Raw genomic sequence first — 25,505 nt, 5'->3', positions numbered from 1 at the left:
AGGATAAAAACTATAATAGAAATAAGTTTTATTTCATGGCTTTAACAGCACTTAAGTTCCTCTACTAGACTTGCAGAGATGTGTACCTCTGAGTTCTCTCTAGCTAAAAAGCATGCCTCTTGTGGCCTTCTGGGGAAGAGGACTCTGAGACCCACTCTGGTTTGACTTGTATGTGATTGCAGACCTTTGACTTGCAGCCTCTGAGACCCATGTACCTGAGTTCAAGAAGTGGTATGTAACACCCATGAAGGCAGAGACTTTGGTAGGAAGGTTTTCATAGGAAAGATACGAGCAAATCAGTCAATATAATTTTGGGAATCTACAAAGCTAATCGATAACACAAAAAGCTTCCAACTTGAGGCAAGGGGGAAATGTTTTCCAGAAGGTAAATTGTTAATAGAGTCCAATGAGCTATTTCAGATTTATACAAAATCTTTTTTATGTTTTCAGTAATGTCTATGCCTTATAAATACATATATATATGTATGTATACATATAGTGACTTTTTTATATTAACAAGTGGAAGTATTGTGATATAGGACTAAAAAAGAAAAAACAAGTAAAGTAATTGTACTTCTTTTCTAAATTAGCTGGTTATAATAATTTAGAAGTTGCAGAGTATTTGTTACAACACGGAGCTGATGTGAATGCCCAAGACAAAGGAGGACTTATTCCTTTACATAATGCAGCATCTTACGGGGTAAGTTCTTCCGTGTTACCTTTAAAAATTTGTGGAATTTTGGCCGGGCGCGGTGGCTCACGCTTGTAATCCCAGCACTTTGGGAGGCCGAGGCGGGCGGATCATGAGGTCAGGAGATCGAGACCACGGTGAAACCCCGTCTCTACTAAAAGTACAAAAAATTAGCCGGGCGTGGTGGCGGGCGCCTGTAGTCCCAGCTACTCGGAGAGGCTGAGGCAGGAGAATGGCGTGAACCCGGGAGGCGGAGCTTGCAGTGAGCCGAGATTGCGCCACTGCACTCCAGCCTGGGCGACAGAGCGAGACTCCGTCTCAAAAAAAAAAAAAAAAAAAAAAAAAAAATTTGTGGAATTTTAAAGTGAAAGTCAGTATTGCAGCTCAAATGGAATGTAGTTTGATGTTCTCATTTTACAGAGAAGTAAGTGGGAGAGCTAAAGAAGTTAAATAACTTCCAAATTTCGGTTCTGAATCTGTTCTAAGCTTGCTGTGTGATATGCGGCGTATTGTTGTTTATTTTGTTATCTGCCTTAACACCTGTCTCTTATTTTCAGTGAGATGATGGTGATTGTGTTTATTTGTTGGTACCCAGAAAATCCACTGGGGCACCAACGGGATAGATGGAATCTGTACAGATTCAGATGCATTGTTGCTGACTTATCATAGTCCTGAATGTTAAATTCAAAATTGACCATCTTCAATGGTATAGTTTGAATAATTGAGGAAGATTGCTGCTTTATAAATTGACATTTAGTAGTTATAACATTTGAATAAATTAGAAATTATTGAAGTCATATTAGTCTAGTTTCCTGCTAAATAGAATTCTTAACTCTTTTCTAGATAGTTTCTCAAGTTATTGAAATGTCCACTGTAATTTTTAATCAGCTACCCGTAAGTTGTGATGTTGGGGAGAAAGAGTTTTTCTTTTCATTTCCAGAGTAAGTTTGAAAATGTGGAAGTAGGTACATAACTAGTTTCTTCTTAAGAAAGTAAAGTGTGACAAAATAATATTTCAGACTGTAATGGGTATTTTCTTTTACAGCATGTAGATGTAGCAGCTCTACTAATAAAGTATAATGCATGTGTCAATGCCACGGACAAATGGGCTTTCACACCTTTGCATGAAGCAGCCCAAAAGGGACGAACACAGCTTTGTGCTTTGTTGCTAGCCCATGGAGCTGACCCGACTCTTAAAAACCAGGAAGGACAAACACCTTTAGATTTAGTTTCAGTAAGTGATGGGCTTTTTGAAAAATCTCAGTGTTTTTCTGACTTTTTAAAATTCACTTGATGTTATTATAAAATGTCTTTATAGTCAATGTGAATGGCAAAATTTGGGTTTTAGCCCGATTTTAATGTAAGAGTTCTTTAGTATTAAAATAGAATTATAAAGTAATATAATTATTCTTCTGTAGAATAGAATTATCAATCAGTTATTATATACTGAGTATTTTGGAAATAGGAAAAAGAAGTACATGATATAACTGCTTACGTTAGTTAGGAAACTAAACAGACCCCGGCCCTCAGAGAATGCTGTTACTTACAGTGCATACAGCACAAGATGGTACAGACCACGGTTCTTACACACGACCCCAACTGGGAACATTGCCCCCAAGGTGCAGCTACAAAGCCTGCTGCCAGTAGAGATAGATTCCTTTTCCTACCACACTGCCTCATCCCAGAGTTCTTGTTGCTCACCCTACCTTAACTGTTCATGAAACAAGCCTATTATCCACTTTCCTGTGGAGGTCCTGTTTTCCTTCCCCTCTCTCCAGAGCATGGAGCAGGTTTAGGAGCTTCCACTGAACCTTCCACCTCTGCTTTGGGCACTGAAGCAGATGCCTCTCTTGCCTCTACCACTGAGGACATTGACTAGAGCAGTGGAAACAAAGGAGGAAGGAATTCTTTTTGAGGTGAGAAGGAAGGGGAATCTTTTCTGCAGACTGCTTTCTACTGAGAGAGATTCCATTGTTCCACATTACAATAAGAAACTGAGGTAGTTCAGCTGCATTGGGGCTTAAGTAGATTTTTCTCAGCCAGCTAACAACCCAGCCATATTTACACATTATCTCTTCAGGGAAATATCTTTCTAGTTCCAAGTTACCTTAAAAGTGAACATTTGGAATTCATTCCACCCATATGTTAATCGACCAGATACAATTAAGCTACAATGAAGCAAAATGCTGCAGAGAACATACAGGGGCTTTAGAGTCAGACAGACCGTCTGGGCCTAGAATTCCAGCTGCACCATTTAAGTTGTACAATCTTATGAACTGCCTAACCTCTAAACCTTAGTTACCTCATCTATAGATAGAGGTAAAATATATCTGGTTAGTATGAGAATTAAATGGGGTAATTTACTTAAAGTCCTTGGCATGGTATCAGGTACATAAAAAGCACTCAATAAATGGTACTATTATTATAAACAAATGTCATTTACAAACTGTGAGTGCAATGGGAATGCATAGACTGGGGGAAGAGAAAGGTGATGACTGGAATAGGCAGAACAAATGACTATGAAACAAGTACTGATTTACTCCTTGCTGGATATTAGTTGAACGTTATGAAAGAATAGTACATATTACTAATTAAACAAATTAATGTACCAATAAATGTGAGGACTTTTTTCCATTCTAGCAGATTTTTTTTATTTTTATTTATTATTATTTTTTTGAGACGGAAATCTCACTCTGTCTCCCAGACTATAGTGCAGTGGCTCAATCTGGGCTCACTGCAACCTCTGCCTCTCAGGTTCAAATGATTCTCCTGCCTCAGCCTCCCCAGTTGCTGGGATTACAGGCATGCGCCACCACACCCGGCTAATAATTTTTGTGTTTTTAGTAGAAATGGGGTTTTGCCATGTTGGCCAGGCTGGCCTCAAACTCCTGACCTCAAGTGATCCACCCACCTCGGCCTCCCAAAGTGCTGGGATTACAGGCATAAGCCACTGCACCTGGCCCCATTCTAGCAGATTTGATTAAAATGATTATCTTTTCTACCCACCTCCTCTCCAAAAAACTTTCAATTTTAGGGAACAAATACATTGCTGAATATTTTCCAGGAAATACAAACAATTCTGTTTGCTAAAGTTCTGTGTAGGTTGAATTACTTCTTTCGGAGTAACTACAATAGGACTGAAATCTCTTACCTTTTAAAATTGATATTTCTGTAATTCGTTGTGCTTCTCAGTCACAATATCAGAATTAGGGTTTTGTTCATGCTTTGCCATATTTAAATTGTATTTTGATAATATGTGTTTTGGAAGAGATATTCTCAGTTATGTCTTATATTTTAATAACAGTTTAGCTGGATACAGGTTGAATATCCCTTATCGGAAATGCTTAGAACCAGATGTGTTTTCGGCTTTTGGATATTTTTTCAGATTTTGAAATATTATACTCAAGCATTATACTTACTGTTGAGCATCCCCGATCCCAAAATCTGAAATCCAAAATGCTCCAATAAACATTTCCTTTGAGCTTCACGTCAACATTTAAAAATTTTCAGATTTGGGATGTTTGACCTGTATTAACCTGTTTGCTTCACTTTTTAGAATGAATAATCTTCCATTGTGATAATCCTGGCACAAATTGCTGGGATTTCTCATATTTTTAAATATATTTTATTAGGTATAATAGCATTTTAAAACTTGCTTATGGCAGATATTGTCTCTGACACGTACCCTAGGCGGATGATGTCAGCGCTCTTCTGACAGCAGCCATGCCCCCATCTGCTCTGCCCTCTTGTTACAAGCCTCAAGTGCTCAATGGTGTGAGAAGCCCAGGAGCCACTGCAGATGCTCTCTCTTCAGGTCCATCTAGCCCATCAAGCCTTTCTGCAGCCAGCAGTCTTGACAACTTATCTGGGAGTTTTTCAGAACTGTCTTCAGTAGTTAGTTCAAGTGGAACAGAGGGTGCTTCCAGTTTGGAGAAAAAGGAGGGTGAGACGTTCTACAAAAATAACTTTCTAACTGTATTGTAGCCCCATATTTGCCATTTGGCATGCTAAAAAGTCATTTTTAACCTTAAATACAGTGTATTAGTATCAAATTAGTTAACATAGCCTTAAAAAGGTTTAACCTTGTATTGCTTTCTTCCTTCCAAGTTGACAGTTGAAGAGTCTTGTGCTACTAACCTACTATTTATTTATCTATTTTTGAAATGGAGTTTTGCTTTTGTCACCCAGACTGGAGTGCAGTGGCGTGATCTCGGCTCACTGCAACCTCTGCCTCAAGGGTTCAAGCAATGCTCCTGCCTCAGCCTCCCAAGTAGCTGAAATTGCAGGCACCCACCACCACGCCCAGCTAATTTTTGTAGTTTTAGTAGAGAGGGGATTTCACCATTTTGGGCAGACTGGTCTTGAACTCCTGACCTCAGGTGATCCACCTGCCTCGGCCTCCCAAAGTGCTGGGATTATAGGCGTGAGCCACCACCCCCAGCCCTTAATCTACTCTTTAGACGTAAACCTCTTCTGTTAAAATTCATCTCACCTTATGCATCAATGTAGAGCTTGTTTTCATAAACTTTTTTGTGAAGTAGCTTACATCCTGAAAGATAGGAAAACTGGTTTTAAAAATATAGATGCAATTAAAAACAAAGTTTAAAATAAAAATGAGAGTACTGAGACTGCCCCATTGATTAACTTTTTTCTAATGTTGAAATTTTATAGCTTTCTCTTGTTCAGTATTATATCCTAAGTGGCTATTAATATTATTTTCTTCATATGTAGTAACATTACAAGACTTTATTGTTATAGTGATGAAATACATTATTCTGATGTGAAATTCCATTTGTTTTGGATTTTTTTATTTCCTAGTTCCAGGAGTAGATTTTAGCATAATTCAATTCGTGAGGAATCTTGGACTTGAGCACCTAATGGATATATTTGAGAGAGAACAGGTGAGTAGATAAATCATATTGTTTGGATTAGTGTTTTATGGAAACTCAAGGAAAATTTGGAACATACTTGAAATGAGCTGAACCATGTAAGCTATGGGGGAAGAATGTTTTTTAAGAAATGACATCCCTCAGCCTTCTAATTTGGCTTGACCTTGAAACTTCCATTTAGTTTATTTGCACACAATTGACTTGAGTAGTAATGGTAAAGTAGCTTTCTTGAATGGAAAGTTTAGTTTATTCAGTTCTTGAAGTAAGTTATCCTTGAGTACTGCCTATTCAGTTCTCTGTCAAGCCTGACACTTTTCTAGCTGCTATGGAAAGGTATATGAATATGCCAGCCATATCTGGGCTTTTCTAAGCAGTCTCAGTTTAAAATACTCTGTCAGAATACATTTACTGATTTTTGTTGTTGTTCAGAAAATAATGTTACTGTAGAGTTGCACTCTAAGGGACTTTCAGTGTAGTTATGGAAGTAGAATAAGAACATATGACTGGGTGCAGTGGCTCATGCCTGTAATCCCAACACTTTGGGAGGCCGAGGTGGGTGGATCATAAGGTCAGGAGTTCAAGACCAGCCTGGCCAAGATGGTGAAACCCCTGTCTCTACTAAAAACACAAAAAATTAGCCGGGCATGGTGGCAGGCACCTATAATCCCACCTACTCGGGAGGCCGAGGCAAAGAATTGCTTGAACCCAAGAGGCAGAGGTTGCAGTGAGCCAAGATCACACCACTGCACTCCAGCCTCGGTGACAGAGCGAGACTCTGTCTCAAAAAAAAAAAAAAAAAAAAGGAAGAACATATGAAAATTCAAGTTGTAGCATAGATTTTAGAAATTTGTAGAAGGGAGCCGGGCACGGTGGCTCATGCCTGTAATCCCAGCACTTTGGGAAGCTGAGGCGGGTGGATCACCTGAGGTCAGAAGTTCAAGACCAGCCTGGCCAACATAGTGAAACCCTGTCCCTACTAAAAATACAAAAAATTAGCTGGGCGTGGTGGCAGGCACCTGTAATCCCAGCTACTGGGGAGGCTGAGGCAGGAGAATCGCTTGAACCTGGGAGGCAGAGGTTGCAGTGAGCTGAGATTGCACTTTTGCACTCCAGCCTTGGCAACAAGAGTGAAACTCCGTCTCAAAAATAAAAAAACAGAAATTTGAAGAAGGAAAAGATTACTGTGAGCTAGGCTTATCAGGGAATGCTTCATGGAACGTGTGTAAGTAAAACAGGATTTTAAAGAATGGCTTCAATTTCATGAAGCCATAGTGTATTACTGTATTAAAGGTAAAAGGGTTACTTTGAACAGTGATGCAGAAGTACCGCTTGACATAGTCCAGACTCAGCAGGAACCATTGAAAGACATTATATAAATAGGGTTGGATGTAGAGTGATGGTAGAAAAGTATTATGGAAGAGATAAAATAGAATACCTGAATGTGGTTAATTTGAAAGTACGTTTTTGTTTTGCGTTTTAGTTCTGCTCAGGTTCTTACGCTAAATGGAAATAATATTTTTAGAAATGTTTAAAATAATCTGGAGTAAATGTATGAATCTTATATATTATTAAAACACCAATATATGAATGTCCACCAAATAAGTAAGCATTCTAAGTAGTTTCCTCCTCTTTTGTAAGATCACTTTGGATGTATTAGTTGAGATGGGGCACAAGGAGCTGAAGGAGATTGGAATCAATGCTTATGGACATAGGCACAAACTAATTAAAGGAGTTGAGAGACTTATATCCGGACAACAAGGTATTTTATTTTAATAATTGCTGTTGTCAGTTTAACAGTTTGCATAAAGGCAACCCTCAGTGTACTAAGTTATAATTTAAAAATATGTATGAGAGAATCTGTTTAATAGGAAGAATTCTAATTTAGGATTTAGGAAACTGGGATTATGTCTTAGCTGTGCCACTAACTTAAACTTACTGAGCTGCTGCTGTTAACGATGTGAACCTAAGTAAAATTTCTGGACCATTCAGAAATTTGGGACTTGTTTTAGCTCCTGAAAATAAGTTAGTTTGAGATTATTTTCTGAAGTTATTCTAGCTCTAAAAATGTATTATTTTAAAGGTCTGAAACTTAGGTATCTCATTTCTTGTGGTAATATAATAGATAATAACTAAGTGTTCCAGCTAACCCTTAAAGTACTGTAGTAGATCTCTTATGTAGATAAAATTTTAAGCACTTGGGATGAAAATACTGGAAAGCAATAATGTTGCAACTGAGGAAATTGAACAAAACAAAGTTGAATAATATTTTTATTTCTCCTTAATGTTGGTGCTTAAGGAAAATGCAAATTGCATTTATTCAGCAGATGTTAACACTTTATACCAGGTCTGGGTATAAAAAGGTGAATTGTGGCCAACGTGGTGGCTCACGCTGTAATTCCAACACTTTGGGACGCTGAGGCAGGTGGATCACGAGGTCAGGAGATCGAGACCATCCTGGCTAACATGGTGAAACCCCATCTCTACTAAAAATACAAAAAATTAGCTGGGCTGGGCGTGGTGGCGGGCGCCTGTAGTCCCAGCTATTCAGGAGGCTGAGGCAGGAGAATGGCGTGAACCCGGGAGGCGGAGCTTGCAGTGAGCTGACATCACACCACTGCACTCCAGCCTGGGCGACAGAGCGAGACTCCGTCTCAAAAAAAAAATAAAAAAATAAAAATAAAAAGGTGAATTGTTTTAAGTGTCAAAACCACATTTAACTTTATTGTTCAACTGAGGAAGTGATTTATCTTGGGGTCAAAAATATCCAATAATTGAACGTCCTGGCTGTACACCTGGGGTTAAAGAGAAACCTCCATCAGTAAAAATGAAGGTATTTTCAGGAACGAATGTATGCTAGCCAGGATGGGGTCCACCTCTGAAGAAATAAGAGCACCTCTAAAAATGTAGATGATTCAAGCTAAGGAATACTTTAAACTGGTATTTTAGAGTAAGCTCAATTAAAGGTAGATGTGTTTTACTGCCTGATAGGGACTAGGATAAGATATTTTAAAGTGCAATATGGTCTTGGCTATTTCTAGTATAGAGGACAAATTTTTATAAGATAAAGAGGAGGGAAAGTCCATGATTTCCTGAAATATTAGTATACAATATAATTAGCACTAAAAATGAGGAACTAGAACCCTCAGTTGTAGACCATCGTTGTAACTCTACTGGAATAATACTGATCTGGTATGATAACAATTATGTTACAGTACCAGGATAACAAGAGTCTTAGGGAAGAGGCAGGGTAGAAAAGGAAAGCAGGCAGTATTTGTATATTAAACATATAGCTATTAGGGCTGCACTGAAAAGCTGAAAGGCTCAATGACAGAAATGGATACATTGCCTCCAAATGGCAGAGGTACTTCCATGCCACCTCTGGTCCTGTAGTCACTCTGATACATCCAGCTCCACTTGGATAGGAACATTCATTCCTATATGAAGAAGAAACGTCATGAGACAAAATGCTGTGTCTGATCTAGCATATCAGGGTCACTTTCCTACATAAAGTTACCATCTTCTTTATGTTCATTCAAAGCCAAGATTCTTTTTTTTTCCCCAACCTGATGTTAGTCAACCAACAGGGATTCTATACTTACACCTGATTTGCAAAGTGAAACTGGTAGCTGCCTGTGATGATCTTCTAACAATCTATCATGCTGACTTAACAGCCTTACCTATCATTCAGTGCATCAAGTCAGTAGATGACTAGTACCATACTGATCTTTCAGTATTGATAAACATCATCTTGTATATGTTGCAGATGCCTCAGTCAAGCATTTGTCACAGTCTTTATTCTGTAAAATACTCTCCGTATGCTCTTCATAATCCTTAAAGATTATTGCAGTTCAGCCACTTCTTTTTTTTTTTTTGGAGACGGAGTCTTGCTCTGTGGCCCAGGCTGGAGCGCAGTGGCACGATCTCGGCTCACTGCAAGCTCCGCCTCCCAGGTGCATGCCATTCTCCTGCCTCAGCCTCCCGCGTAGCTGGGACTACAGGCGCCCGCCATCACGCCCGGCTAATTTTTTGTATTTTTAGTAGAGACAGGGTTTCACCATGTTAGCCAGGATGGTCTCGATCTCCTGACCTTGTGATCCGCCCGCCTCGGCCTCCCAAAGTGCTGGGATTACAGGCTTGAGCCACTGCGCCCGGCCCCAGTTCAGCCACTTCTGTAAGTGTTTATTAGCATTGGCATGTTGGTAGTAGTCCTGTTCTTCAGACCATAGCTTTGAACCAGAATAGTGCTCGTCATCTCCAGAGACAAACTTCCATGCACTAACCCAGCAGTAAAGGATTTGGCCCCTACAAGGGAAAACAGCAGTGTTGGAGATATTGTTGTAGAGATTAAAGGAGAGAGTTATGCTACAAATACACCAAAGGAATTAGAAAATTCTGTTTAAAATTCCATTTAAAAAGCTTTTATAAGAGTAAAGATACAAAAATAGATATGATTATCTTGATCATTGACATTTGGAAAACATCACAAATTCATTGCTGAGGTAAACAATCTATTATGGGACAGAATATACATTCAATAGGTGGTAAACTGTGGATTTCTCATTCTAGAGTGATTTAAAATTACCTGAGGCTATGCAAGTTTCTGTCATAATTCTTCCTCATATTTACAAAGAAGAAAGAGATTAAATGTTGAAAGGACTGCGTAGTTAGTAAAGAAAGTAATTTGAAGAAGAAAATGTGTTACAAACTCATTAAGAATAGGAGATAAGAGAAAGATTTTCTGAAATATTTCCACAAAACCCCTTATAAATTGTCAGGTCAAAAAGTAGTAGTCTAAATGCAATGTAGTATGTGTACTGGTTTTGATCCTAGAACAAAAAAAGACATGAGTGGGGAAAACTAGTGAAAAAATGACATCTATAATTTAGTTAATAAGTTTTGACAAATGTGCTATGGTTATATAAAATGGTAACATTAGGGGAAAGTGGGTGAAGGGTACAGAGGAACTCTGTACTTTCAGCCTTTCTAAATATCTAAATTATCACACTATGAAATGTTTTTAAAATCGATAGTAAGCGGCCGGGTGCAGTGGCTCACACCTGTAATCCCAGCACTTTGGGAGGCTGAGGCGGGCGGATCACCTGAGGTCAGGAATTCAAGACCAGCCTGACCAACATGGAGAAACCCCGTCTCTACTAATAATACAAAATTAGCCAGTCGTGGTAGCGAATGCCTGTAATCTCAGCTACTCGGGAGGCTAAGGCAGGAGAATTGCTTGAACCCAGGAGGTGGAGGTCGTGGTGAGCCAAGATCACCCAGCGTAGCCTGGGCAACAAGAGTGAAACTCTGTCTCAAAAAAAAATAAATAAATAAAAATAAAGTTTAAAAAAAAAAATTGGTAGTAAGCATCAGAAAAATTAGGTGGTTATTTTTGGTTTTGATATTCATTGTTTATTGACAATTTATTTTTCTACCTTCAAATTTTGTTTCTTAGGTCTTAACCCTTATTTAACTTTGAACACTTCTGGTAGTGGAACAATTCTTATAGATCTGTCTCCTGATGATAAAGAGTTTCAGTCTGTGGAGGAAGAGGTATGTTCATATAACTTCAATAGTAGGTTTGCCTTATATATTTAGTTCACTTTGTATCCTCTTGTTTCTTTTTCTTCCTTTAGTTTGCATTATATAATTTTCACCTATAAATTCTGTTTTCAAGCTGATTATCTAATAACTGTCTCTAGAAAATATTACCCATGAATTTATAAGACTCATATTCTTTGTTTTTGTGTTTGTGTTTGTTTTTGTTTTTAGTAGAGAGGGGTTTCGCCATGTTGCCCAGGCTGGTCTCGAACTCCTGAGCTCAGGCAGTCCACCTGCCGTGGCCTCCCAAAGTGGGGCACCATGCCCAGCCCTCATATTCTTTGAATAAGAAAAATATTAAAACCTGTTTTGTATTCTCAAAAGTAGAATCAGATGAGTCAAGAACCATGTTCCCCAAATCAGAAAATACGCAAATGCTAATGCACATATATTTCAAACCATTTTTCTGACAGATGCAAAGTACAGTTCGAGAGCACAGAGATGGAGGTCATGCAGGTGGAATCTTCAACAGATACAATATTCTCAAGGTAATAAATTAGTGAAGGTAAAGTTTTCTGAGACCATAGTTTTCAAAGCCTGAACCCATAAGTAACTTTCGTAAGGATCTAATCTAGCCTGTTAAGTCCTTGAATTGGCATCAGAGACTATTTTGGGAAAGAAGATACCCTTAGAAGGTTAATATTCTCCAAATCCCTGTGCTATTTTTAATAAAGGATAATAATTCAATTCTTGTTGAACATATTCAAGTTTATGGGTTCTGCTTTATCTTGGGGTAATACTAAATACTGTAGGTTCAATACTTTATATAAAGTACTGTTAAAGTACTCTATTGTAACAAAGCTGAATTTTTTTTGTGGCGGATACCATCTTTATAGTCATACAATGCTTATTTTTTTATCCTGATTGACTACAGGTTTCTGAAAGTCCCTAAATATATTATCTTTTTATAAATTTTAATAGTACTCTCTTCATCTTTTCCAAAAAAATATATTTTAAATTGTTTTGAGTCATTTAGTGACTGCTGTCTTACTGATTTCAGTTATTCTTCTTAGGAACTTTTTCAACATTATGTTTTTCATGAATTATAGTAATCAAAACTGCACACCATACTTGATGCATAATGAATTCGTATTAACTACATTGATGCAGTATATTCCTAATAATTGTAAAAATAAGACAGAATTAAAATGTGACAAATGCCTTTCTGATACACAAATGCTAAACTCTGAACAGTGTCAAATCTTTGAGCCGTTATTGTATTACTGTTTCATAACATACTATGAGTATAATATGTAATCAGACAAATACAGCCTACTACAGGTACATTTCAGTCAAGTCCACTTTGTCTACAAGCATTAACAAAATGTGTGCAGTTTTGTTAGGAGTGAGCAGGAGAGAGATTGTGTGTTTGACTTCTAAAGTAGTTGGATTTGAGAAAGATACCTTCCCCTAATAAAGGTATTTTCATGCATTGTTTAATAAAAATTTTTTCAGTGATGAAACAGGGCTTTTTGTTGTTGTTGTTGTTGTTCCTTTTTAATGCATAAATGAGATCTATTTGTGACAGTTATGGTCCGTGATTACATCTGTGGCAATATTTTGCATTATTTGAGCCAAGAGTAAAACCGTCAGCTTCCAGGTGTGCTCTAGGAACCAGCAGGGGGCTGTAGCACCTTTAAACACAGCTAAGAAACAACAGTAGTATTGTGAATTTTGTTCCTAGAAATACTCCTAATGAGACTGATATCCACGTTAAAATCTTTTGCAGATAAAAATTTTCTGAATTAGAAGGTCGAGGGAGTAATTGTGTGTGTGTTGATGGGTGGGGGACGCTGTTTCAAATATTCTTAATTTAAAACAGATTAATATGGAGCTCTGAGACAAATACATTGGGGGAAAAAGGATACTCTTCTCTTTCTAGTACTTTATACAGAAAAAACTCGGCATGTCTGATTTGGAGGTGTTTTTGTAATCGTTTTAAGTTAATAGTTCAAGTTTTGTAATAGTTTAATAGTTTAAGTCTAAGTTAATTTAAGAATGGAAGTGTTTTAATAAATTAACAGTATTCCTGACCTTCACATATGGCCTTTTTCTCTTTGAATTTTTTTAATCTCCAAAATGTAGCTATACTTCCAACTTTATGGTTGGGATGAAGTATTTTTAGTTGATTAAAATAACACATTTTATATTTCAGAGAAAAGTTTTGCCAACTTCTAGCTAAATGTATGGCCCATGTTTGATTTAGATGAAGAAATCAGTAAGTAATTCCTAAAGATTTTATTTTTCTGGTTTATTTTTTATAGATTCAGAAGGTTTGTAACAAGAAACTATGGGAAAGATATACTCACCGGAGAAAAGAAGTTTCTGAAGAAAACCACAACCATGCCAATGAACGAATGCTATTTCATGGTAAGATTCCTCCCCACCGACTCTACCACTGTCTTCCACGTTAGGATAGTTTTTTTTTGTTCAGATATGAAATAATAATAAGCCTATATATTCTTTATGTCATTATTTTAAAATAAACCTAGTATTTCTGTAGCTTTCACATTTATATTTTCAACTTCTTTTGAATTTGTGTATTTTATAATGGATTGTTTTTAAATAAGATTACCACAATAAAAAATAGAAATGAGAGTGTTGACTATCTTTTCCTTTTTTCTTTCAATAGTAAATTTTGCTTATGGTCACTCTAAGAAATTTTGTGTTTTACTTTTAACTAGTTGATTGAATTAAAAATAAGACCTGGGAATCACCTCAGAAGAAGGTGTACATCCTATTCTTATTTTGATTCTAAGTATCAAACCGACACAATTTGAAAAGAGCCATTGTTATTGAACCTGTAGAGGTTTCTGATGACTGTAGAATTGAAACCATAGAATTGAATTGAAAGCACAATTACTTATTCTTCTTGGAATTTTCTACTTTTTTTGTATTATAAGCCGGCAGGTGTTGATTAGTCTTTCAAATTTTAGCAGAGTTAAACATATTAATGTAGTATTTATGAGGCCTTCAAGTACATTACCCATAGTAGTTCCAGTCTGCTTCTTCATTTGTCCTTGATTGCAGAAAAATTTTAGAGACCTGTAAAGTTCTCTAAAACACAGTAAATTTCATAATACCCTGGGAGAATGTCTGTAACAGAATGGATTCATGTGCAGAATCTAAACATGTTGCACTCCTTATTCCAGAATCCTAAATAATTATCATGATAATCTCTTGACACCGGGCATATTTATTTATCTGTTAACGTGATGGTTATAATGTGGTTTTTCTAATTTGTAATATAAATAATTTTGGTTTTCCCAAGTTAATTCAAAAAATGATTCTATTCATCTGTATTTCTGTAAAGTAGAATTCAGTATATTTTCCTGTCTGTCTGTGGAAAGGGAACATGATCTTGATAAATGAATTAGCTGTGGTTTTTTGACTTTTTCCGTCCCCTACCCTACTCCACTCCCAAGGAAAGAGGAGAGAGAAGTCAATGTGCAGGGGGTGAGGGAAAGCACCACATTTGCAGATATAATCTTGTATCACAACTGATGAAAGGCAGAAGTGGAAGGATAGAAGAGAAGAGGTATAAGAAAGAGAATAAGAATGTGAAATTTGGGCCGGGTGTGGTGGCTCACACCTGTAATCCCAGCACTTTGGGAGGCCAAGGTGAGTGGATCACCCGAGGTCAGGAGTCTGACCAATATGTTGAAACCCCATCTCTACTAAAACTACAAAACTAGCCAGGTGTGGTGGTGTGCACCTATAGTCCCAGCTACTCAGGGGGCTGAGACAGGAGAATTGCTTGAACCCAGGAGGCAGAGGTTGCAGTGAGTCAAGATCATGCACTCCAGCCTGGGCCACAGAGCGAGACTACATCTCAAAAAAGTTTTTAAAGAAAGAATGTGAAAGTCTACTTGAGCCACTTGATATCTTCAAAAAAGCACACAGGCATAGGCATCATTCTGAGACCTAATTACATTTAGCTTTGCTATCTAAAGTGAATTATGAGCCTCTTGGTTTTAGATTTTTATGGATTTGCAGTCTGGCATTTAGTAACTCTTACATTGATATTTCAAGTAATCTATTTTTCTAGTTCAATCTGTGTCCTTATTTTAGCACATGAACCAGCACTCTATTAGAAACATCAGTTGATGTTAGCAGTTCTTTATTCTAAAATAGCTGGCTGACAGTTAACTTGTTACCCTTTTTCGTTTTGGCCTTATTATGGTGGGGCTGTATATTTTAAGAATTCAATTTCTAAGAAACTAGTTTTTTACTTTTCTAAAATTTTAAATTATTGTTACCCATCTATATGTGTTTCAGGGTCTCCTTTTGTGAATGCAATTATCCACAAAGGCTTTGATGAAAGGCATGCGTACATAGGTGGTATGTTTGGAGCTGGCATTTATTTTGCTGAAAACTCTTCCAAAAGCAATCAATATGTATATGGAATTGGAGGAGGTACTGGGTGTCCAGTTCACAAAGACAGATCTTGTTACATTTGCCACAGGTAAGAGATCACTTGTTCTCATTTATTTTGGTGGTAATCAGATAAGAACTAGTTACATTTTTGAGGGCAAAGCATTATGTTGGACAGCCTTAGGAATGCAAGCTAGGCATGTTTTAGATTGCTTTTGGCCCTCTCACCAATTATAATAATAGCTAATATTTATTAAATAATCCGTATGGGCCAATTATAATTTAAGCACTTGACCTGTTTGACTAATTTAATCATTAGAATATCTGGTGCCTTAAAGCATACTGAGTAGAAAGTAACATTAGGCATGAAAGAGGCTTTATTGTAGCCCTTGAGTATTGTAGGACTCTGTGGACTCTTTAAAAAATCTAGTATTCAAATGCTAAAATGGCATTATTTGTCAAGTTTAATTATTTGATGGCAGTGCCTGAGCCTCTCTTCCACTGTGATACGATCCTAATTCTCAATTTGCAATATTACTATAAGAACTTAAAACATTGATCCTTTTTGAAAGGAAATAATAATCAAATAACTACTTTGCACTTTTTTTTCCACTTTTAATTACCTGTTCTAACTCACTTGTTAAAAATCATTTAAGTAACTTGTCCCTAACTTATAAAATCCTTATAGGCAAAAAGTAATGCCATTTGAAAAATCTAGTAAGATTAATTCCTGAGATTTATTCGACAGGGCACTGCGTATTGAATATATAGATCAGTAGTTTATCAAGCATTAGCGTGCATTAGAATCACCTAGATGGCTTGTTTAAATCACAGATTCTTAGGCTCCACCTCCTCAGTTGCTGATTTAGTAGATCTGGGGTGGGACTCTAGAATTTGAGTTTCTACCAAGTTCCCAGATGTGACGCTGTATTTCTGACCACTGATCTATAAAAAACCCCTAGAGCAGTACTTTGCACTTTGGAAGCACATGGGAATCACCCAGGGAATATTAAAAAACTATTAATGCCTGTGTCCCATCCTCACAGAATCTCTTTTAATTGGTCTGGGGCATGATCTGGATATTAGAATTTTTAAAAGCTTGCCAGTTGATTTCAAAGGGCTTCCGAGCTGAAGAATTGCAGTCATGGAGGGAAACAGGTTCTTTCTTTGTGTTTGTTTTGTTCTTACTGTTATCCCTCTAAATTTAGGCCTGCATAGGTAGTACACAGTAGGCCCTCCTATGTATGACATCCCACTCCTATTTTAGATCATAAATTGGAGTGGTTAGGAGGCATGTAATTTCCTGTAAATTGAACACTGCTGTTTTTATTTGTCATATATGGTGTGAAGGCTAAATAGTTTTGATTATTAGTAATAAGCAACATTCTAATACCTCCCTCTTCTTTGGAAGGTAGAACCATCAACTGGTCTACCGAAATCTCTTGTTATCTTCTAAAAAGAAACAATGACGTTAATACTAAAAGGTTGTTTGAAACTAAGAAAGGCCAGTCACGTGCCTGAGAGGAGTGAGAGGGTAATCTACTGAAACTGGTGGTGAGGAGAGACCACCAGTTTACTTCCTATAGATACCATTCCAATGGTGGAGAAAATTCTATGGATGGGGACCATTAATAAAGGAAGTTTGGCCTTTGTGAAGAAAAGAAAACTAATGTGCTTGGGGCATAATGAACATAAAATGAGATTCAAGAAATTGGAGCCATTGTACAGAATTTGGATTTTCTCCCAAGTACAATGACAGCCTCTAAAAGGTTTTAAGCAGAAAAGTGACTTGATCTAATTTTTGTTTGTTTTAATTACTTGGATGGGAAAGGTTTGGGCAGGAATTAGAGAAGAAACAGGAAGACTGGTTTAGAAAGCCATTGTGTGATAGTCCAGGTGAATATTTCAGTAATTTGACTTAATAGTGACAGTAGAATTAAGAAAAGTAAATGGATTTCAAATATATTTTGAAGGTAAAATCAACTGGACTTAATTAGATATGTGTCCAACTTTGCAAGCCACTTAATGGAAGTCTGCTAAACCTTCTCCTTCCCACTTGGCCAGTGACTTCTGGTTTTTGCTGAGATACAAACAAGGTGGTAGAGTCTGCATCTCTATAAGGTTATTACATTTTTCAGATTTTATAGTTAAAATAAGGACTAACTAAATTGACAAATTATTTCATTAATAAGAGTAGTAGAAGACATTCTTAAAAAGTTCTTTTAGGGGTGAAATGATAAAAACAATTATAAGTATTTATGTATAAATAAATTTTTAAAACTTACACCATGTCCACACATTGTCATATTTATGTATCAAATTTGACTTCAGGTGATCTTTTCCTTTTCATTTTATAGGCAGCTGCTCTTTTGCCGGGTAACCTTGGGAAAGTCTTTTCTGCAGTTCAGTGCAATGAAAATGGCACATTCTCCTCCAGGTCACCACTCAGTCACTGGTAGGCCCAGTGTAAATGGCCTAGCATTAGCTGAATATGTTATTTATAGAGGAGAACAGGTAATGTAGTTTTATTTGTTCGTCTTCAAAAACGTTAGAGAGGCATACTTTAACTTTCTACTAATCTCTTGAATTGACAAGACATATTGCCTTAACTGGATTTTTAAAAAATTTTATTTGGAGATAATTTCAGATTTGGAAAGTTACAGAAATAATAAAGAGAATTCTCTTATATAACCTTTACCTAGATTTCCTAAATGTTAATATTTTGTTCTCTTTTTCTCTTATCATTCTCTCCTTCCTTCCTTGTGTGTGTACATATTTTTTTGTGAACTGTTTGAGAGTAAGTTGCAGGGCATGTCCCTTTACCATTAGCTATTTCAATTGTAAATTTCCTAAAAACAATAAGACTTTATTCAAATTTTGCCAATCGTTTCGGATTTTTCTTAGCTCTTACAAATAATTGAAGTCTTGTATTTAACAGCCTGTCCGTAGCAAAGTATATAATTGTGTTTTGCTGTCAGTGAGAGCCAAAAGTAGTTCTAGAGCAGTGTTGTGAATTGGGGGTAGGTATCGGAATCACCTCAGTTACTAAAATCAGACGTGATTTTAGTCTTATCTGATACTTATGAACTTAGTATTCAGCCTAGACTTGCTGATTGAAAATCTAAAGAACTGTAGTCAGGGTAAAGATGTTTTGAGAAAATGTCCCTAGATGATTCTGATCTACAACAGTAATTTAGAACCTCCTCCCTAAGATTAGGAATACTTACGGAAAGTATATCTTTCAAGAAAATTTTTGTACCGTTATTTGAATTTATCTTTCTCTTCCAGGCTTATCCTGAGTATTTAATTACTTACCAGATTATGAGGCCTGAAGGTATGGTCGATGGATAAATAGTTATTTTAAGAAGCTAATTCCACTGAAGCTAAAATCATCAAAGCAGCAGTGGCCTCTACGAATTACTCCTTTGCTAAAAAAAAAATCTTGCCCATAGGCCTGTGGCAAAAGGATAAAAATGTGAACGAAGTTTAACATTCTGACTTGATAAAGCTTTAATGATGTACAGTGTTTTCTAAATATTTCCTGTTTTTTCAGCACTTTAACAGATGCCATTCCAGGTTAAACTGGGTTGTCTGTACTAAATTAAAAACAGAGTTAACTTGAACCTTTTATATGTTATGCATTGATTCTAACAAACTGTAATGCCCTCAACAGAACTCATTTTACTAATACAATACTGTGTTCTTTAAAACACAGCATTTACACTGAATACAATTTCATTTGTAAAACTGTAAATAAGAGCTTTTGTACTAGCCCAATATTTATTTACATTGCTTTGTAATATAAATCTGTTTTAGAACTGCAGCGGTTTACAAAATTTTTTCATATGTATAGTTCATCTGTACTTCATCTTACATCGTCATGATTGAGTGATCTTTACATTTGATTCCAGAGGCTATGTTGAGTTGTTAGTTGGGAAAGATTGAGTTATCAGATTTCATTTGCCGATGGGAGCCTTTATCTGTCATTAGAAATCTTTCTCATTTAAGAACTTATGAATATGGTGAAGATTTAATTTGTGATACCTTTGTATGTATAAGACACATTCCAAAGAGCTCTAACTATGATAGATCCTGATTACTAAAGAAGCTTCTTTACTGGCCTCAATTTCTAGCTTTCATGTTGGAAAATTTTCTAAAGTCATTCTGTGAAAATTAGAGCAAAGTGCTCCTGTTTTTTAGAGAAACTAAATCTTGCTGTTGAACAATTACTGTGTTCTTTTCATGGAACGTAAGTAGGATGTTACATTTCCAGGGTGGGAAGGGTAATCCTAAATCATTTCCCAGTCTATTTTAATTACCTTAAATCTAAAGGGAAAAAAAAAAAATCACAAACAGGACTGGGTAGTTTTTTATCCTAAGTATATTTTTTCTTGTTCTTTTTACTTGGTTTTATTGCTGTGTTTATAGCCAATCTATACATCATGGGTAAACTTAACCCAGAACTATAAAATGTAGTTGTCTCAATCCCCTCCAGGCCTCCTGAATGGGCAAGTGCAGTGAAACAGGTGCTTCTTGCTCCTGGGTTTTCTCTCCATGATGTTATGCCCAGTTGGAAATATGCTCTCAGTTTGTGCACTATATGGTGACCAGGCCTGTGTTCAGTTTGGCAGCTGTAGAAGGAAATGCTGTCCCATAAAATGCCATTCCTATTTTCTAATATAACACTCTTTTCCAGGAAGCATGCTTAAGCATCTTGTTACAGAGACATACATCCATTGTGGCTTGGCAGTCTCTTTTGTTTGTTGACTTGAGCTCCCTTCAAAGTCGAGGAAAGATCTTTACTCACTTATTGAGGACATTCCCCATCACTGTCTGTACCAGTTCACCTTTATTTTACGTTTTATTCAGTCTGTAAATTAACTGGCCCTTTGCAGTAACTTGTACATAAAGTGCTAGAAAATCATGTTCCTTGTCCTGAGTAAGAGTTAATCAGAGTAAATACATTTCTGGAGTTGTTTCTGTGATGTAAATTATGATCATTATTTAAGAAGTCAAATCCTGATCTTGAAGTGCTTTTTATACAGTTCACTAATAATTACAAATATCCTAAAGTCATTTCTTGGAACACAAGTGGAGTATGCCAAATTTTATATGAATTTTTCAGATTATCTAAGCTTCCAGGTTTTATATAATTAGAAGATAATGAGAGAATTAATGGGGTTTATATTTACATTCTCTCTCAACTATGTAGCCCATATTACTCACCCTATGAGTGAATCTGGAATTGCTTTTCATGTGAAATCATTGTGGTCTATGAGTTTACAATACTGTAAACTGTGTTATTTTATCTAATCCATTGCTTAATGAGTGTGTTTTTCCATGAATGAATATACCGTGGTTCATATGTTAGCATGGCAGTATTTTCAGATAGCTTTTTGTTTGTTGGGAAGTTGGGGTTTTGGGGGGAGGGGGCGTATTAGTATGTTGCATGAAATAGCTTACTTTATAATGATGGAATTGGTTTTTCTTTTGTCTTGTGATTTTTTTTTTTTTGAAGTGAAATTTAACTTTCTGTGCAAGTAGTACTATTATACCCATCTTCAGTGTCTTACTTGTACTGTATCACATTCCATACTCTCATTTAATTCTTAATAAAACTGTTCACTTGTTTTTCTGGGTAGCATGGTAATTACTGGAATAGTATAAATGTGTTGAATGGTCTTTGAGAAAATGAATTAAGATTACAATAAACCACAATTGCAGGGAAACAATGTAGTTCTGAGTCTAACAGTGACAAAGAATGCAGTTTGAAGTTTGAAATATTGAATATTGTAGCTGTACTTGCTCATTAAAATGAAAGTAGCTGTGAGATGCTTTCAACATTTAGTCTATTCAGCACAACTTTGGTAAACCTTAAAGCTCATTCCTGGGAAATTAATCTTCTTAACTTATAAAAAGGAATATATTTTTATTTCTGTGTCATATGAAAACATTCTTAATAAGTTTCCAAATCTCAAAGTTAGTAGTATTTATTGCTATTAAAAGAAAGTGTAATCGCATATGTATATTAGACTTCAGTATGTTAAGTTTCCTTGTGTGTAATCAATTCCCTGATTTCCATAATAAGAGAATGATGGTGCGAATAATTCTTAAGTCTTTTGGCTTTGAAATACATTTCAGCAGCTGTGTTCCTATTTCATTTAGAGTAATATGGAAGTATTTGCTGCTATTTCAAGTATGCATGCCAGTCTCAGGTGTTTATTGTGATCCAGTTGTTTGCAGGTTGATGAGGCAAGGAAGCATGCAGATTTCCCAGAGCTCTTACAGTCTACTCCTGACTGTGCCTTTACCTGCTGTCCTATTACAGGACTAGAGTGACAAAGGAAGCAAGTAGTGGTGGTACTCATTTGTCACCAGGAGAACTGTCAGACTTCTATAAAATTAAATTGTAATATGCCTTTCCCTGTCTCCTGTGTCTCCACACCTCCTACCCTTTTGTGCTGACTAGTTTAGACAGGCTGTGACCTAAAATAACTTAATTACTGCTCTTCACATAAAGCCATTATTATTAGAAGTGTTGTCTCCACCTTGTCACCCACCCACAGCTGTCATTTCCATAACACAAATATATACAGAGCCCCTCAAAGCAGTATGCCCATATACTATAAAGCAGCACTATACAAAGGTGTGATCTGCAGATGGGATTGGTCTGCAAACTGATATTGTTACCAGCCCATGGAGATATGAATACAAAAAGTAAGGGTAAACTTTTAAAAACTTTTAGAGCAAGACATTGTTGTAATTTTTTTTCTAATTTTCAATTGAAATATTGGCCTGCAGTGGATTGGAAACTTAGAAAGAAACTGATAATTCACAGATAATTTGAAAGGTTTCACATCTGCTTTGTATACCAGTAGACTTAGCACCTAGCATATCTGGCACATAGTGTTCCTCAGTAAATTTTTTGTTGGGTGAATAAATAGTGATTAAGTGATGAGGCTATAAGGTCAGATGTATATGGATTTTAATTTTTATTCTACCCCTCACCATCTGTGTGATCTTGAACAAATTATGTAACCTTTTAAGATTTTTGTAACACTTTATAAGGTTGTTGAGAGTAATAAATGATTTTCTATCTGTGCTACTAAGCATTGTACTTGCCAATAATTGGTTATTATAATTAATATTATTTCCCTGAATACTCCAGAATTAGGGGCTTGAGTTTTCCCACTTGTCACAGAAACATAGAGCATAGAATTTTAAAACTGCAAGATATATTAGCCACTAATTCTTTTATTCTAATGAAATCTTAAGAAGCTCAAAATGTAAAGTATATAAATCCCTAACCCACAGGAATCTCAGTTCAAAAATTACTGATATGAGTGCACAGACAGACGTACCCATAATCCAGTCTGCATCATATTTGTTAGAAAAAAGCCTCACTCAGATGAACTCATCAAAAATCCAAAACAGTGTATTGTAAGCACAAATCAGTAGAGACAATCTTGGAGGATTAGCACCTCCCACAAACGAAGTAGTAAAGTAAATATTGTTTAAAATGATTGGGTTGAGGGTGGGAATAAAAGAAATCGTTAAAACCATTAAGATGACGCTGTGAAGGCAAAGTCTTTGAAAAAGTAAGTCTTTAGAACTAAATATATATAATTAGAAATTAAAAACTCAGATTAAACTACAGACTGGGCATATCTGAAGATAGAATTGGGGAACTAGAAGATACAGTGGAAAACACACAGATGGTAGCACAGAGGAAGATACGGGAAATATCAGAGGGCTAGGAGACGGAATAGAATGAGGAGACATAAAGAATAGGGGAGGGAAGAGACTTGAAAAATACCCAAGAATTCATAGAGAATATGAATTTAAAGAAGCAGCCGCTTAAGAAACACCTAGGAGGATGAATAAAAGCAAGTCTGCTACTAGACATAGTGAAACTGCAGAGCATCAAAAGACAAGAAAAAAATAGAAAAGATAAAGGGTTAATATACTGACAGCAGATCAGTGGCAGCAATAGAAGCCAGAAGACAAAATAACTTAGAAGTGCTGAGGAAGCTACTGTTAGCCTAGAATTCTATACACAGATAAACTAGTACTTAAAAAAGAGGATGAAAAATGCATCCGTTCTTTCGCTGAGAGATCTAGTAGATTGTTCTTTAGCAAAGAAAGCAGTTGAATCCAAAAGGAGCAGGATGCAAGAAGCATAGTGCACAAAGAAATCGGCAAACATGTCAGTAAAAAGGCTGAAATAATATAACTGATAAGGAATAATATTCAAGACCAGTGTGTATGATTTGCTAGTATTTGTATACGTAGGAAAAAGTGCAACATGCATTTGCTTGTTTATGAATAAAATTCCTTCAGGATACACGTGAACTATTTGGGAGGAAACCTCAGTGCAACTGGGATCAGATGTGAAAGAGACTAAACTGTATATCCTTTTATTCCTTTCGAATTTTATAACAGGACTATTTAAAGCACTATAATAAGCATTGTCTGCAATAGTCAAGTAATAGATTTGAGATTTTTAAAACAAGGTGGAATGAAAGTACTAGTTGACAATAGTATGGGAAATAGAAGCTTTAAGATGCTGATGAAATTTAGACTCTAAGTCAAGTGTGCATATTAAATTTTCAAAGATAATCACTAAGAGTAGAAATCGAAGTGTAAAGATGGGAGAAAGGTAATAAAAATGAACCAGTCGAATAAAAATAAGAATAGCAGGTGACTCGTGCACTTTTTTCCCCAAAAATGTCAAAGAATCAGGTGAACAGGAAATATCTGTAAAAGGTTAAGAGTATCCTGGACGCAGGCCGGGCGCGGTGGCTCAAGCCTGTAATCCCAGCACTTTGGGAGGCCGAGGCGGGCGGATCACGAGGTCAGGAGATCGAGACCATCCTGGCTAACACGGTGAAACCCCGTCTCTACTAAAAATACAAAAAATTAGCCGGGTGTGTTGGCGGGCACCTGTAGTCCCAGCTACTCGGGAGGCTGAGGCAGGAGAATGGCGTGAACCCGGGAGGCGGAGCTTGCAGTGAGCCGAGATCGCGCCACTGCACTCCAGCCTGGGGCACAGAGCAAGACTCCGTCTCAAAAAAAAAAAAAAAAAAAAAAAAAAAAAAAAAAAGAGTATCCTGGACGCACCTGAAGAAGAAAAATAAAGCAGGAGAACCAAAGATGAAGAATAGTATTAATGCTGTCGTAACTGAGATAGTGTGATATTGATATAGGTATAGAGTCTGACCAGTTGAACAGAGTTTATAAGGGCTTTTTATATGCCAGAGTAGCATTATAGATCCTGAGGAAAGGAGGAACTATTCAATAAATTGTAATGGGACAGCTGGTAATCCACATGCAAAAATACATATCTGGATATATACACAAAAATAAATTTCACATAGATTTCATATAGGACTTATATGTGAATAGCAAAATATTTTAAAAGTTTAAAAGAAAATATAAGAAACTGAGATAAGGAAGAACTTTTTATTTTTTATTTTTTATTTTTTATTATTTTTATTTTTTTTGAGTCGAAGTCTCGCTCTGTCGCCCAGGCTGGAGTGCAGTGAGACGCAATCTCAGCTCACTGCAGGCTCCACCTTCTGGGTTCACCCCATTCAAGGAAGAACTTTTTAAGTGACCTTCAAACAACACTGACCCTAAAAGAAAAGGTTGGTAAATTTGACTGTATTAAGTTTAAAAGCATCTGTTTATCCAAAGGCCACTAAGAAGAAAGTAAAGAGACAAGTCATAAAGTGTGAGAAAATATTTGAAACACACAAAGGGCAAATAATTTATATTCAGGATATACTGAAAACTACAAGAAAAAAATGAAAAACTCGGGGGGTGGGGCGCGTGTGAACAAGCGTTTCTCAAAATGGGAAACTCAAACATCAAAAAATGCTCAGCCTCATTAGTAATCAAGGAAATTCAAATTAGGTACCATAAGGTACCATTTTATACCTGCCAGAATTGAC

The 25,505-nt window shown here is 36.5% G+C and overlaps 2 protein-coding genes across 6 annotated transcripts in view; one reads left to right on the top strand and one right to left on the bottom strand.

Moving 5' to 3' along the window:
- TNKS2 (tankyrase 2) overlaps positions 1-21,183 on the top strand; it is a 65,510-nt gene extending 44,327 nt beyond the window's left edge. For 4 of the 5 annotated variants that reach the window (XM_055255737.2, XM_063629833.1, XM_055255721.2 and 1 more), the window contains 11 exons: positions 591-700; positions 1,737-1,925; positions 4,382-4,634; positions 5,510-5,592; positions 7,219-7,339; positions 11,033-11,130; positions 11,592-11,666; positions 13,443-13,548; positions 15,457-15,643; positions 17,910-18,066; positions 18,841-21,183. In XM_055255737.2, coding sequence (XP_055111712.1) covers positions 591-700; positions 1,737-1,925; positions 4,382-4,634; positions 5,510-5,592; positions 7,219-7,339; positions 11,033-11,130; positions 11,592-11,666; positions 13,443-13,548; positions 15,457-15,643; positions 17,910-18,066; positions 18,841-18,903 — 1,442 coding nt within the window. In that variant the 3' untranslated portion in view covers positions 18,904-21,183. Of the gene's footprint in view, positions 1-590; positions 701-1,736; positions 1,926-4,381; positions 4,639-5,507; positions 5,593-7,218; positions 7,340-11,032; positions 11,131-11,591; positions 11,667-13,442; positions 13,549-15,456; positions 15,644-17,909; positions 18,067-18,840 lie in introns of all 5 variants that reach the window. The other variant, XM_055255731.2, reaches the window with a different exon arrangement.
- LOC129469298 (serine/arginine repetitive matrix protein 3-like) overlaps positions 1-25,505 on the bottom strand; it is a 108,443-nt gene that overhangs the window by 62,805 nt on the left and 20,133 nt on the right. The window lies entirely within an intron of this gene.

This window comes from Symphalangus syndactylus, chromosome 2, assembly GCF_028878055.3.
Source record: "Symphalangus syndactylus isolate Jambi chromosome 2, NHGRI_mSymSyn1-v2.1_pri, whole genome shotgun sequence".
Lineage (NCBI taxonomy): Eukaryota > Metazoa > Chordata > Mammalia > Primates > Hylobatidae > Symphalangus > Symphalangus syndactylus.
This window is presented reverse-complemented; position numbering and strand designations above follow the sequence as displayed.